Source organism: Mirounga angustirostris, unplaced genomic scaffold (assembly GCF_029215605.1).
Source record: "Mirounga angustirostris isolate CCGP_5_RB_7025 unplaced genomic scaffold, mMirAng1.0.hap1 SCAF_3, whole genome shotgun sequence".
Classification (NCBI taxonomy): Eukaryota; Metazoa; Chordata; class Mammalia; order Carnivora; family Phocidae; genus Mirounga; species Mirounga angustirostris.
The window spans coordinates 190740839-190754855 of record NW_026991711.1 but is presented as its reverse complement, the minus strand read 5'-3'; the positions used below and the strand labels follow the sequence as shown (position 1 = coordinate 190754855).

Here is a 14017-nt window from a genome sequence, read left to right as displayed (position 1 = left end):
CTAAAGGCTGTGCGGAGGCGAATGTGGATAGCTGGGTTAGAACAGTAACGCGTTCTTCAAAAATAGGCAGACATTTTTTTTCCTATTCACATTTAAAATAACTACACAGTGATGAAACACAGAATTAAAAGTCGTGGGGGTGGGGGTGGGGAGGGAGGATTAGGGACCTGTTGTCAAGGCTCTCAGCCTCGCGGCTTCTGCACCTGCTGTTCCCGGAGCCTCCTGGCTTCCACGCAGCGGAATCAAGGTTACAAATGTCCATGAAACACTGACCCACATATAAATTCTGTGTAAAGCTTTATTTTTTCCCCACCTACTTAAATTTTTTTTTCTCTTAAAAAGTGAAAGAAGAGGAAAAACTTACAAAATAGAAGGTTTAATGTAGGAGAGTAAGGGACCCGCCTGGAGGCTGCCGGGCAGACGTGGCCGGGCGGACGTGGCCCTGTTCCTGTGCGGCTGCAGGGCCAGGGTCGCCTGCCAGGGGGACGACCCTCTTCTCGCTCGGACTTGTTAAAGGGCTCCAGGCACGGCCCACCCCTTCCTTTTTCACCTAAGGTGTCTCGATCTGGTTTTTACTGCATTTGGCCACCACGCTGAAGGTGGCGGAAGTCTCAAGCCGCCCCACACCTCGGGGACGGCAGGTCAGGTGACCAAGTAAAGGAGACGGAGGGCCTGGCCGCCCAGGCAAGTGTTAGGGATGCCCGCGGGCCAGCCGGTGCCCCCGAGCTGTGGGCGGCCGGTCATGGCCTGCCTCTGCCCAGCTCCCGGGGCCGGGACTCAGAAACTCATCCCGGGCTTCCCCACGGCCCCTTCCTCCAGGCTGGCAGAAGCGGCATCAGATCTAAATAATGCGAAATCACATGCCTCCTCCCCATCCCCTCTTCTCTCACAGGATCTAAGTGTCTTCTTTTTCTTTCTCGATTTTAATAAGCAAACTGTACCACCATCTTCTTCGGGTAGGTTCCTTTTTCAAAGCTGTCGATCACAGTAATGGAAGTGTTTGCTGCTGGGAGCGCTTTCCATGTACGATGATCTGTAACCCTCTTATCTCAACTAGTTGCACGTTATTAGTTCACATCCAGTTCAATTTATAAATTAACAGAGGTGCCATTTGTCTGTACAAAAATCAATGCATATTTATGAACTTCTTTTATTCAAATAGATTTTCACAATCTTAGCTAAAGACATGACACAGAAGCCTGTGGGACACTCTGGTGTGGCCTGGCAGTGACCGAGACCCAAGACATCCACCTTGGCAAAAGGAAGTAAAATATCTCTTAGGTTGGGGGGATGGGGAATAGCCTTTTATGCCTTTACTGAGTTTACGACATGGCCTCAAAATGTTATTAGCTTGAATTCGTGATTTCCTTTTGAATTTCTGACTTACTCTTACTTATTTTTTCCGTTTTGTTTTTGCACCAAGGAGACTCCAGTCAAATGATACTCAGCACCTGATTCCCTCTCTTTGGACTGAAAAATTAAACAGATACTAAATTATGACAGTGAATTTAGAAAGGAGAGCTCCAAGGGCTCGAAAGAACACGTCTGGGATAATATGATGCTTCTAAGAAGTATGGCAATCACATCGTGGCAACCATCAGAGCGTGCCGCGTAACTACCTCCTCGGCTAATGTGCTTTCTTCTCGGTGATGACTAATCATGTTCTATTAAACAGCGGTGATGCTGGAAGAACTCAGCTATACAAGTGTAATGAAGCCGGTATTCTCCGTGGGCAGATTAGCTACAACGGGTTTGACACATACCATCATAGGGGCTGCAAACCTGACAAACTCTGCTTGCTTCTGATTTATGCCGTCAAGCTCCTCGGAGAGGAGATGAAATCGAGTGTTCCGCCTGGTAGAGGTGAAATGTACTGATGTGCTTAAGTGCCAGTTAAGGAGAGTTACCCTCCTCCTCGCTCCTCGCCTCCCCTCCCCCTCTGGTCCCCGGCCCTCGCGCCGCGCTCCGTGTCTCCAGGCCGCGGACGGCCGTGTGCTGTCGTCGGCAAACCAAGGCCCACCGGGCGCTCCTGCTTGTCGTTGGGCAGTTTATGAAAAGCAATCTGCTGGGCAGCCTCCGGGCCCCCTCTTCGCCCCACGAGGACAGTCAGGTTTTGTGACCTCGCGTGGGGGGAGGGCGGGTGACCACCGGGAAGAGGGTGGGGACGGACGGGACTCACGTGTGGCGGCTTCCGCGAGAGAGGGCGCGCGGCCCTCAGATGACGGTGGGCACCCTCCCGCTGCTGTTGTTGCGGTTATTGTTCTTCCGGGACAGGTTGGGCGTGGCCATGAGCACGAAGCGCTCGTCGGGGCAGCCGTACTGCAGCAGGACGTCGGTGCACTCCTGGCTGGAGGCCTGCCGCGCGTAGGCCAGCGCCGTGTTCCCGTGGGCGTCCCGGGCCATGACGTCCACCCCGTACTGCGGAGGCAACAGAGGGCCGTTAGGGCCCCGGTGGGGGGCGGCGCAGCTCGGGCAGGGACGCGGACCCCCGGGGACGGGCTACAGAGGAGCCGGAGGGGAGGCAGACGGCCCGTGCCACAACCCGCCCCACGGCGTGCTCTTTGAGAGAATGTGCTATTCGGGGTGCCCGGGTGGCTCAGTCGGTCAAGCGTCTGCCTTCGGCTCGGGTCATGGTCCCGGGGTCCCGGGATCGAGCCCCGCATCGGGCTCCCTGCTCCGCGGGAAGCCTGCTTCTCCCTCTCCCTCTGCCCCTCCCCTCCTGCTCATGCTCGCTCTCTAATAAATAAAACCTTTAAAAAAAATCATGTGCTCTTTACAAGTAAAAGCCCCTCCTGTCTGCAGCAGACCAAGGATAATTCTCGTGTTGCTATTTCTATTCTGACTTTCCAATTATAAAAACAAAAAATAATCACTTCTTGATCTCAGAGGTGATTCCTTTCCCTTGTAGGAAATACACATGTAACACGTAAGAGCACAGGAAAGTCAGCTACTACCGTGCGATTTGGTCCGACCGCTGGCAAGTGCTTCCCTCCGCGCCCGCCAGGCACCTCGCAGCACCAGCTCTCTGCCGCCTTCCATGGGGACCCGCAGTGGCCGAGCCCCAGAGGTGTGCAGGCTGCCCCCTGTGGCCCAGGCTGTGCCCTGCTCTGCACACTCTCCCTTCCCTGTCCCCATTCAGGCTTTATGACAAATGCTTCCATAGAAATTGAAGAAATAATTTTCCCTAGTAGAAGTTAACCAGAACAGGGCGCCTGGGTGGGTCAGTCGTTAAGCGTCTGCCTTCGGCTCAGGTCATGATCCCAGGGTCCTGGGATTAAGCCCCGCATCGGGCTCCCTGCTCAGCGGGAAGCCTGCTTCTCCCTCTCCGATTCCCCTTGCTTGTGTTCCCTCTCTCGCTATGCCTCTGTCAAATAAATAAATAAAATCTTTAAAAAAAAAAAAAGAAGTTAACCAGAACAGTCTAGAAGAAGCCCTTTGGTAAAGTCCTACCATATCAAACATCGAACTCTGGGTCCAGTATTCCTGTGTCTGGCCAAGGCAAAACCACATAAACTAGCTGTGTCCTCGCTCTCCACCCCGCTCCAAAACAAAGATGCTGGGAGTCTGTTGTAAAAGGAACGAGAGGGACACCTCCAGCCACGCTTGAGCCAGAGGGGTCATGAGAAACACGAACTCTGCAGACACCCTGGCCCCTGGCGGGCAGAGCGTGTCCCGCTCACCTCCTCCCTCCCTTTACTCAGTCCTCGGGGGGGTCCTCGGGCAGGGGAGCCTGAGAGCCGGGGGCCTCCACACCGAAATCCCCCATGCCCTGCCCGCATCGCTCCCCGCCTTCAGACCTGTGACCCTCCACAGGAGAGATGCCCGCAGAGCAGAACAAGGCGCCCCCGGCATCTGAGCACGGTGCGCTGGGTGACCTACCCAGATCAGGAGCTGCGCCAGGACCACGTTGCCCTTCCGGCAGGCCAGGTGCAGCGCTGTGCGGCCGTCCCCCTCCCCGCAGGTCTCGTTCACCTCCTCCCGGGAGCCGTGCGCCAGCAGCAGGATGACGGCCCGCAGGTCCTCGTCGGCGGTGGCCCGCAGCAGGTGCTGGCCCAGGGACAGCTCTGTGCAGGGTGGCGGCGCCAGGAAGAGCTTCTGCTCGTACTTGGCCCGGATCCACCGCTCCTTCTCGTCCCTGCAAGGGCCACCACACGGGCACGATCACCGCCAGAAGGACAACCGGGGCCGAAACCCCCCTCTGCTCCAGAACCTGGTGGTCCGGAGGCCTCAGGGCAGAAATGCATAGTGGGAGAGGAGTGTCCTCACAGAGCACAAGGAAGCCCCCTGAGGGACATGTTTCCCAGATCGGGGTCCCGGCCCAGCAGCATCAGCACCACCCGGAAACTTGTTAGAAATGCAGATCCCCAGGCTCTGCCCCGACCTCCTGAATCAGAACCTCTCGGGGAGGGGGGTTTCTGACGCCTGAAGGTGTGCACAGAGGCCCATGGCCTTAGATTCTCACGTGATTTCTTTTGGTTTTCGTGCAGAAGCCGTGGCCAGAGGAACCCCCTTCCTGCCCGAGGTCCGACGCAAGGCAGGACGGCCCGGAGGCCCGCTCTCCTGTAAGCAATGACAACTTCTGGTTGGGATTAGAGGACCCTGCTGGAGTTCAGGCCAGGGGACCGGATGGCCAGTGGGCTCCCCCCACCTGGGTGTGACCTGGAACTCTTAGCTCTTAACTCATCCGGGCAGGGAGTGTGTGAACTCCCTGGGGTCCCCCAGTGCTTCAGTTAAGGAACATCTTGTTACAGACCCACGTTTGAAACCAGAGACCCCAGTGGGGAGGTCTGGCAAAGACAAGCAAACCAACTCAGTTACGACTGGGTTTTGAAATCTCTCTGGAGACCTGAGGAAGGCTGAAGTGGAGAGCGTCAAGGTGTTTGGGGGTCCAGCCCAGGAGACGAGGCGGGGGGCCTGGGGCCAGAGCTGAGCTAAGGGTGCAGGAGGGGATGACACCAGGGAGGAGAGGGCAAGGGCTTGGAGACACAGACGGCAACGAGCTGCAGCGGGTGCCCCTGCCCCAGGAGCTGCGGCCTGCTAGGAACATGCCTCCTGAACTGGGGGAAGAGGGGTCCACGTGGGACAGGATGCTGCTTATGACATCCGGCAGGAGGGCTGGGCATAAAGAGGAGGGGGCAGAATGGGAAGAGAAGGTAGAGAGAGAAAGGAAGAAACCAACTGCAAGGTGTGTTCGTGGGTTTTGGTTTCTCAAAACGGGGTGCGAGAGACACTGAAAACACCTCAGGAATCCTCGCAGCTCTGCAGCTCGCCTGGGGCAAAGAGGAGGGCAGGAGCCCAAAGGGGGATTTCACTAGTAGCTCTGGAGGCGAGCGAGTCTGGGGGGCGTGCAAGTCTGGGGGGGCGAGCGCGCCGGGGTGGGGGCGGATGGGGCGCCGCTAGCCGGACAGATGCTTTTTGATGAGGACGATGAGAGATGAAAGGACAGCCCTGCAGAGCAGAGTGACTGTCATTACCGAGACTTAAATAACACACTGCTTCACCACTGCCCCCTCCTAAAATCCAGCATCTCCCCGCCCCCGGGAGAAGAATCAGGGTACATAGCTACACACCACACAGAGAATCACTTAGGGCCTCCTCGATACTCTAGAAAGAAAACTCATTAACCGTGACATTTTTCCTTCCGAAGTACAGAAGAAAGGCCTTGTTTACACCTTTTACCCGTGTTTACATTGCTCCTAGTGATCTAGTGTCGGGTTAGCCCTAATCTGTTTTTAAATACTTAGGCAAACAAATTCTTCCAGGAGTAAATCTGGATTAGTTTTGCTTCACTTCCTGGTACATGCGAGCGACCCCACAGTGACCCCCGACCCTTTTCATGGGGAGATTTCCAGGGCAAACACTCGGCTACAGCTGAGAACCCACCCCACACCCACACCCCACCGGGGACTCTGTGGCGGGAGGCAGCCCGCACCCTGTCCCTGTCCCTACTTGGGACAAAATACAAGCACAAAAGCAACGGGCAGGAGAAAGAATACTCCAAACAAATCGTGTTTCTCATGGTATTAAAAAAAACCTTATTTAAAATGTATTTAACATACGTTGATGCATTTCATAAATCACCAAAGAGAAGGAGCAAAACGTGAATGCAATGAAAAGGGACAGTGGGGAAGGATGCGTCCAGATTTTCAAGTTCCAGTTTGCTAACTCTCGTTTTTGGGGGTAGGCATTAAAATCAGAACTGTTTTATTCTGCTCTGCTGGATTTTAATGCTCATTGCCAAATCACCCAGGGATAAAACAGAGAACCGAACACGGTAACTATCATCCTCACTGTAATTATCCAATTCTCTTTTTAATATTCGGATGCTCCAGCCTAAGACAAGACAGACAGCCCGCAGCTTCTGAGCCCCGTCTGGCGGCCGGCGTGTTCTCCCAGGGAAGTGAGGGTGCCTTTCTGGACTGGGGTCGGGTCACCCCACAAACAAGCTCACCTGGCTTCATGGAAATCGACACGTGTCTCAACAATTGTTCTGTTTATTAAACTGTTCCCTGCTTTTCAAAGTTGGTGCTGTTTACAATACGTCACAAGGACCGATGCAGATTTTAGGGAGCTGAATACTATCTTGGGAGCTTCTTCAGGAGGAAGACTCTAATGTTATGTGTGTGAAATTAGGAACAGGCTTTTGGAGAGGGCTCCTGCAAGGGAAGGCCCAAGGCTTGAACTCTTCACGGCTGGTCCACCTGCGACCCCACAGAGCTGCAGCGAGGTGACTATTACCAATAGGGTTTCAGAACCTCCCCCAACTCAAACACAGGGAACAGGCTTGCTACAGGGGGCCGTCCCCGAAGGAGAACTGCAAGGACATGATGGGGACCGCCTCTTCCAGCCCCACTCCACCTGGTCCCCCCAGAGCTGTTTTAACGTGTGGCTTTTGTCGTGTGGTGGAACCAGGGCTCTTCACCAAGACTTCTTTGCCGTTCAAAAACAGAAGCTTCCCACGCTGGCTCCTGGGCCCCGCAGGATTGCAGGGCGCCAGTGTTATTCTGAGACGAAGAGGGACCAGACGGCTAAGGGCTTCGTGCCTGCCCCAGGCGCACGGCAGCTTGTAGGAGCGGGGAGCTCCGACAAGGGCATGTGGGTCTTGCTAATTCAGGAAGCCGTTATCTAGAACCCAGGTCCCCTGGTCACCGCGCACCCTGGCAACCGAGGGGGTAACCTTCGCCCTGGGCGCTTTCCACAGTGGCCAAGGGCGGGACAAGAGAACCGCCAGGACTGCAGGGCCCTGGTTTTCGGCAATGGAGATGTGGCGTCTATGTGCCTGCCTTGTTCCTCCCCCTTGCAGTGTGGACTTCCACACCTTCGGGGACCCCCTGGGCCCTGTTGCCTCGTCTGTAAAGTGGGTAAGTGACGACTGCAGCAGGGCGGGCGCAGGGCCGAGGCCGCCTGTTTGGAGTGTGCGCTGGCCAGAAGTCGGGGCTGTTGGTGCCGTCACGATGGAGCCGTAGAGAGTCTCTAATGATGCACAGCTGCTATCGAGCATCTGGGAGCTCACCCATGGGGGTGACACGTGGGACAAAGGGGGGCCGATGGCACGGGGGCCCGTGGGGGTCAAATCCGGGCTGTCAATGCGCTGGGCAGGGTGAGGTGGGGGCCCTTGGCCACGGGCCCTGACAAACCCATCGGCGCCCTGTGACTCCCCCACAACCTACCACGGGTAGAGGGGCTTGGGACACTGGGCCAGGGGTGCCCGGCTGGTGTGAAGGGCCCCGTGGCTGTCAGGGTGTCTGGGGCCAAGCATGGTTAGCCCCCGTCCACAGCCTTGAGATGTCTGATGTCTTCCCGGGTGCTACGGACTGAACTGTGTCCCCCCAAATTCATATGCCGAAGCCCTAACCCTGATGTGTCCGCATTTGGAGACCAGGACTCTAAGGAGGTCACTGAGGTTCAGTGAAATCATAAAAGTGGGGCCCTACTCCACTGGGACCGGTGTCCTTACGAGATGAGGAAGAGACACAGGGATCTCCGTCCGTGTGACGGCACCCTCTGCAAGCCAAGAAGAGCTCTCACCGGAAACCAACCCTGGCACCTTGACCTTGACCTTGCAGCCCCCAGAGCTGTGAGAAAATACATCTCCGTCATTACAGCCACCTGCTCTATGGTCCTCCGTTTGGGCAGCCCAGTCTGACTAACATCCTGGACGACCACAGTCTCCATCACTGTCATCTGGCTTCCGTGCCCACAGTTAATACATGAAAGACAGACACTCTGGTAATGACTTCTTTGCTACGAGAATATTCTAAACCATTTGCCCCCAGAAACCAGGATGCCAAAGCACAAATACGCTAATTGTTACTCTGATGTCCCAGTCTCACTTCTGGGATCCCCCGCTTGTCTTGGCCGAGCCTTTCATTTTCCCCAAGGAAGGCCAGTTCAAGAGCAGCGTGGCTAGCAACAGATCACTTCACCTCATCCCAATCCCCTGGAGGCCCGCTGCTCACAGCCTCTGTTAGCTAATGAGCTAAAAAATGACTTATTGGCATGGCCGGCCGTCAGCAGAAAGAAGGAGGCCCAGCTCCTCATTTGAGCTCCGTGCTGACACACCTTTAAATAAATCAACCGCATGGGAGCAAGAGAAAATGAGAGAACAGGCAACTCATCAGAAGAAAGACACTGACCCAATCCCCAAAAATAGAAAGAAAACATACAATTGAAGGTGCAGTAGTAAACATTTTCTTCTCTTCCTGCCTGAAATGAAACCCCTTTGTGAGGGGGCCCGCCCCCTCCTCCTGCCCAGGGGCCCAGGAAACTGCCCGGTGCGTGAGCTGAGTCGTGGGCCGGCCAGGTACTGAGCACAGGACTTGGGGATCAGAGGACAGGGAGAGGCCTGGTCCCCGGAGCCGTGTGACCACGGCGTCTTACGGGGTCTGCCGGGCTACGATGTGCTCTGGTCCTGCAGCCTGACAGACAAGGCGCTGCCACACTTGACCTTGACAAGGCCAAGGCTCCACGTGTCCCCCAAAGACGACCCCTGGGACACGTCCCACCTGCAGCCTGCCTACGTAGTACCTGCTAGATGGAAACAACCCCCCGCACCAGTAAGGACCAGTAAGGGTGCGGGGCGGTGGCGATGCTGAGGGTGAAGATGATGATGATGATGATGGAAACTGGCTTTCTTGAGCATTCCCGGTCACACTGGGCGCATGTTACGTGTTTTCACAAAGGAGCTACATTATCAAACCCTGAGCAGAAGGCACGTGTGATGGCAGAGTTGTGGCTATATTTTGAGAAATGACAAAAAGGAAAGGCCATTTCCTAAAAAGCTTCAGGGGTAAAAAGAGATGGGTCAGTTTTGTCCCAAGTTTCAGAAGAGGTCAAAGGGTGGACAGTCTGCGATGGACGGCTCCTCCAGGTAGGAGGAGGTAGGGCGGCTGGGCTGCGAAGACCCGGGGAGCTCGGAGTTGTCCAGGCAGGACGGGACGTGGAAGGAGGACGCTGCCAGCGCGAGGCTGGGCCAGAGCGAGGCCCCCGCAGCAACCCCAGCCTTCCAGGCGGGCTTGAGGGACCCGCTGTGGCCTGGACCTTGGCTGGGCCACAGCCCTGCTCCCTCTGGCCCGTACGGGGACCGGGTGGAGCGGGCAGGGCTTTCCAACCCTCTCCAGCATGGCCCGTGAGCGAGCGCCCGCTGTGCCACCAGTCACTCCCAGGGCCTAGGACTATAAGCCAGGTGATGCATGGGGGGCGGCGGGGGCAGCTTACTCGGCGGACGACACGATCCAGGCTGGAGTCAAGAAAAGGATCCAGAAGGAGGTGGGGCAGGGACACAAATGAGCACTGAGGCTTGCGAAGGAAAATGTGCACGGTCGGGTCGGGGTTGTGGGTCGGGGTAGGGCTTTACCGCGGGGTCTGGGGCCACGACCCAGGGCTGGGGCCACTTAGCGTGTGTGCGTCGCACTAGGCTCCGCCTTAGGTTCCGGGGTCCAGTCGTGGAGTGAGGGCCACCCTGCCTGGTGCTGGCAGGCCACTGCGGTGCTCAGCTCCGGGGAGACATGCGGTCGCTGACGAGCCAGAGGAGACTGGAATAGAAAGTGTCCGGAATCGAAGAATGCTGCCAGGGCGAGACGCAGACGGTGCCAGTGACTATGATGGCAAAGACCTCAGCCGTGAGGGTCACCTGCCCTCGGTAACAGAAGGGTGTCCTGGGAAGGGCCGGGCGTCCCAGCACCTGGAGCTGCCCGATACCGGGCTGGCGCCTTTCCAGCCCCGTGAGCAGAAAGGCTGCCGCGGGAGGCGTCCCGCCTGAATCCGCCAGACCACCGCCCTCCACCTTTGCAGCTATGCACCAAGTCTTGAGCCCCTCATCCTTTCTCCGCCACCGTTTACAAGTCTGCGTGAGCCACGCGGGGGCTTTCGGGGATCGACCCGTGCGCACCTGTTTATACACAGGCCAAGAGTCACTACTCAAATGGCTTGCCTCCGTCACCCGGACTAGGGGCGCGACCACTCATGTCACAGCTACTGTTTGGTAAGGACCTCTGATGTGTCAGCCATTGGGCTGAGCTTTTCATAAATTATCTGGTTCTGACGACACCTGGTGACGTATGTGGGTCTTACCCTGTTTCTTTTTTTTTTTTTTTTTAAGATTTTATTTTATTTATTTGAGAGAGAGAGAATGAGAGAGCACATGAGACGGGGGAGGGTCAGAGGGAGAAGCAGACTCCTCGCCGAGCAGGGAGCCCGATGCGGGACTCGATCCCGGGACTCCAGGATCATGACCTGAGCCGAAGGCAGTCGCTTAACCAACTGAGCCACCCAGGTGCCCGGTCTTACTCTGTTTCTGAAGGGAAGAAGGTGAGCCCCAGAGAGGTGAAGGCAGCTGCTCTGGGTCCCCCGCCGGTGAGGGCCAAGCTGCTGACCCCGGGGGTCACCGCCCGAGCTCCTCCAGGCTCCGCTGCCTCCCAAGCGAGGAGACCTGACGCCAGGTGAGCACCTGGGCAGCGGGTTCCGGCCGGGCCCGCGGCACTGCCCCGCCCGAGTCTCTCTTTGGCCATCTCCACAGCTGCTCCCTCTCCGCGGGGAAGGCTGAATCATGTTACCCAACGGGACAGCGTGAGCCACGCGCTGGCGTGGAAGTGTCATCGGGGTGAAACAGGAGTTCTCTGCTCAGCTCCCCTAGACGCCCTGCACCCGGGCCTGGTACATAGCAGCCACACGCAGCTGGCGGCGGCCGTCTGGGCTGGTGCACGTGGTCTAGAACATTCCCACCGCGGCCCGCACGGGACAGCGCCCTTCCAGACGATCTGTACTTTCTTCCCTCCCATTTTTCTCCTTACCAAAACTATTTGGCATTACAAATACAGAATGAAGAGAAAGGAAACCACACAGAGGTGAGAAAAGTGAGTGCAAGCATCACAGATACCAGGACCCGTGACAGGAGTGTGGTGAGGTGAGGGGCCCGGGGCGCCAGGGCCCCCCAGCAGCTGCGTCCCAGAGGGGCCCTCGGTCACTGTCAGCGAAGAGCCGAGTGCAGGGCAAGTCTCCCGGGCCCATGGGGGGGGGGATCCGGAGAGCGAGGAAGAGCCAGGCTAGCCCCCATCCTCAGAGAAGTGTCATCTTGACGCGGTGCCCCGTCTCCACTCCCCACGCGTCGGAGAGCTGGAGGACGCAGCGCACGCAAACTGAGATTGGCTGCATTTTAAGTCTGGCAAGGAGGGCTCAGCAGGCTGCCAAGGGGGAGCGAGGTTAATGGGTTGGATTCCCAGAAAGGGCAGTTTGTAGCAAATAACCGCAAAGCTTCTGATAGGCTCTCGGCACTGTTCTGCGGAACCCCAGGAGGTGAGTCATGCGGGGCACGGTCACCGGTGTGGTGACCAGATGCCCCGTCGGGTCCTCGAGGACCTGTGAGCCTTGGAGGATCTGGGCCCAGCCTTCCACTCCGCACCCAGACTTTCGCTGGCTGCCTCCATATGACGCGGACCAGCAACGGCCTTTCCTGAAAGCCCCCTCTGTGTCAAGTCTAATGTGTTCATTTTTATGGGAACCCCTCCCCCCAAGTGTTAAAAGGCCAAGAACATTTTTGGGGGGCCTGTCACTTGTCACATTGTTCTTTTCGGAAACATCTCTCTTCCGCCTTCATGGGCTGGGAGAGGATTTGTCAACACTAATTTTAAAGGAGATTCTGGAGCAGAGTATATGGGAGTGAAGGGCTAGCCTTAGCGGTGAGGAGACACGCTCGGCTTACACGGGGCCGGTGACAGTGATGGGAGAGGGAAGACAGGGCTAGCTAGCAGCAAGGAATTTCCAAAGTGTCTTTCTGCCTCAAGCAAAGCAGGAACTGGGAGGGAGGCACAGAAGGGGGGCTGGAACAATATGTTAGGAAAACAGGGGGCTTCCTCTCTCTGCAGGGGAAGACCCCGGCCTGCTGCAGGCCGAGCACTGAGCACTTGGCTGCCCCTGGCATGCATGCCTTCTCCCCCGGCCGCGTTGCTAAGGGAGGACGGCCAACAAAGACCGATGGATATTTATTCCTTAATTACCGAAAGCTTTTAAGAAACTGGCCACTGTAAATCCCGCATGCAGAGAGCAGGAGGCAACGGACGAGGATTTATGCTCACGGGCCAAAGACAAAATAAATATCCCGCCTGACTTCTGATCAATATTATGAGTGTTTTTGCCAACCTGCAGGGTGTTTTATGAGCTCGGAGGAACAGAACAGAATCATTATTAATTAAATAAAGTCAACTGTATTAGGCTTATTACTTCTGTGAGTCACAGGTAAGGGTGGCCAGCTGCAGGTGTTGGGGGCGGGCGGCTCCGTGGGCAGGTGCCACCCCGGGCAGCCCAGGAGGCGGGAGCACGCGCTAAGGTGCTCTGCATGCCCGGTGCACGCTGGCTCAGGCCCGCTTTGACCCAGAGGCCAGTGGATGAGAGTGCTGGTCCCCATGGGCAGAGCAGGGTCTCATCCCCACACCTCAGTCCGGGGTTCAGGCTGAGTCCTGGGGCCCCTGTGGCTTTGCTTTCATTAGCACTGGGCACCTGCCAACACCCATCTGTTCAGAACCCGGCCAGGCTGAGCAGAAGTATACTCTGGGCTACAGGTAACAGGGCAGATACAACATCATCCCTCTCTCTCAAGTTTTGGGACAACTTGCAGGGATTCTCCTTGGAAATCTCAACGTAGGCATAAAGGAGATGTGAGGCCAGGCCACAAGCTCGAGTTGGCCTGGAAAGGGGGAAACATTTGGCTAATTGCAGACCTGACCCAGCTCAATCCTCACAACCTGTTGGTTGTCTACGATGGGCCAGGCAGTCACAAAGAATGGACCCGGGCGTCTCTGGGAGGGCCACGGCTGGCCCTGGAGCCCTTCACCAGGCACCCACCCCCCCGGGCCTCCGTTTCGCCTCTGGAGAGGCTGGGGGATTTAAATGCCTACTGACTCTGAAGTTTAAGGTCCTGCGGTAACATCGGCTCAAGAGATTGTTGTCAGTGATGGGACAGCGGCGGGCATATGTCTCACTGGGTCCACTGGAAGGAGGGCCTCAGCCTAGCTTCCCATTTGGACAAATACGCCTGTGCAACACACGGCCACTCCCTCGGAGCTCTGGACCATCCATGTGGGGCCCAGCACACTCTCACTGCCGTATGCAGCCACCCGTCCGGGGCCTGTCCAGGTCCACTCCTGCGTGACCTGCAGACACCATCCTGCTGCCACCACCACTGTGGCCGGTGAAGGTGGATCACCGGCCCAGCCTGCGGCCCTCCGAGAGTCACCTGAACTGCCTTTTCAGGCCCCATTCACGGGAAATTAATCCCACAATGGGAGAATCTGCTCATGTTTCTGGTCCCTGGAATTACTGCATGGACCCCCAGGGCCCATCCCCCTCCAACCTTTAAGTGCCCACTTAGGAGGCGACCAATTAGAGAGGGTGGGTGTGCCTGGAAGGGGAGGCGGGGCCCGTCCTCCCAGAGCCCTGGACAGGGGAGAACAGGCATGGGGGCAGGTAGCGGGGGCAAGTGGGGGGCACTGACGGCAGCTCAGAGCACGTCTGACTTTCATGA

At 57.0% G+C, this 14017-nt stretch overlaps 1 protein-coding gene across 13 annotated transcripts in view; it reads right to left on the bottom strand.

Moving 5' to 3' along the window:
• Positions 1–2077: 2077 nt before the first annotated feature.
• AGAP1 (ArfGAP with GTPase domain, ankyrin repeat and PH domain 1) overlaps positions 2078–14017 on the bottom strand; it is a 517580-nt gene continuing 505640 nt past the window's right edge. For all 13 annotated transcript variants that reach the window (XM_045867676.3, XM_045867677.3, XM_045867678.3 and 10 more), the window contains 2 exons: positions 3880–4135; positions 2078–2418 (listed from right to left, as the gene is read on the bottom strand). In XM_045867676.3, the coding sequence (XP_045723632.1) occupies positions 2215–2418; positions 3880–4135 (460 nt within the window). In that variant the 3' untranslated portion in view covers positions 2078–2214. The remainder of the gene's footprint in view (positions 2419–3879; positions 4136–14017) is intronic.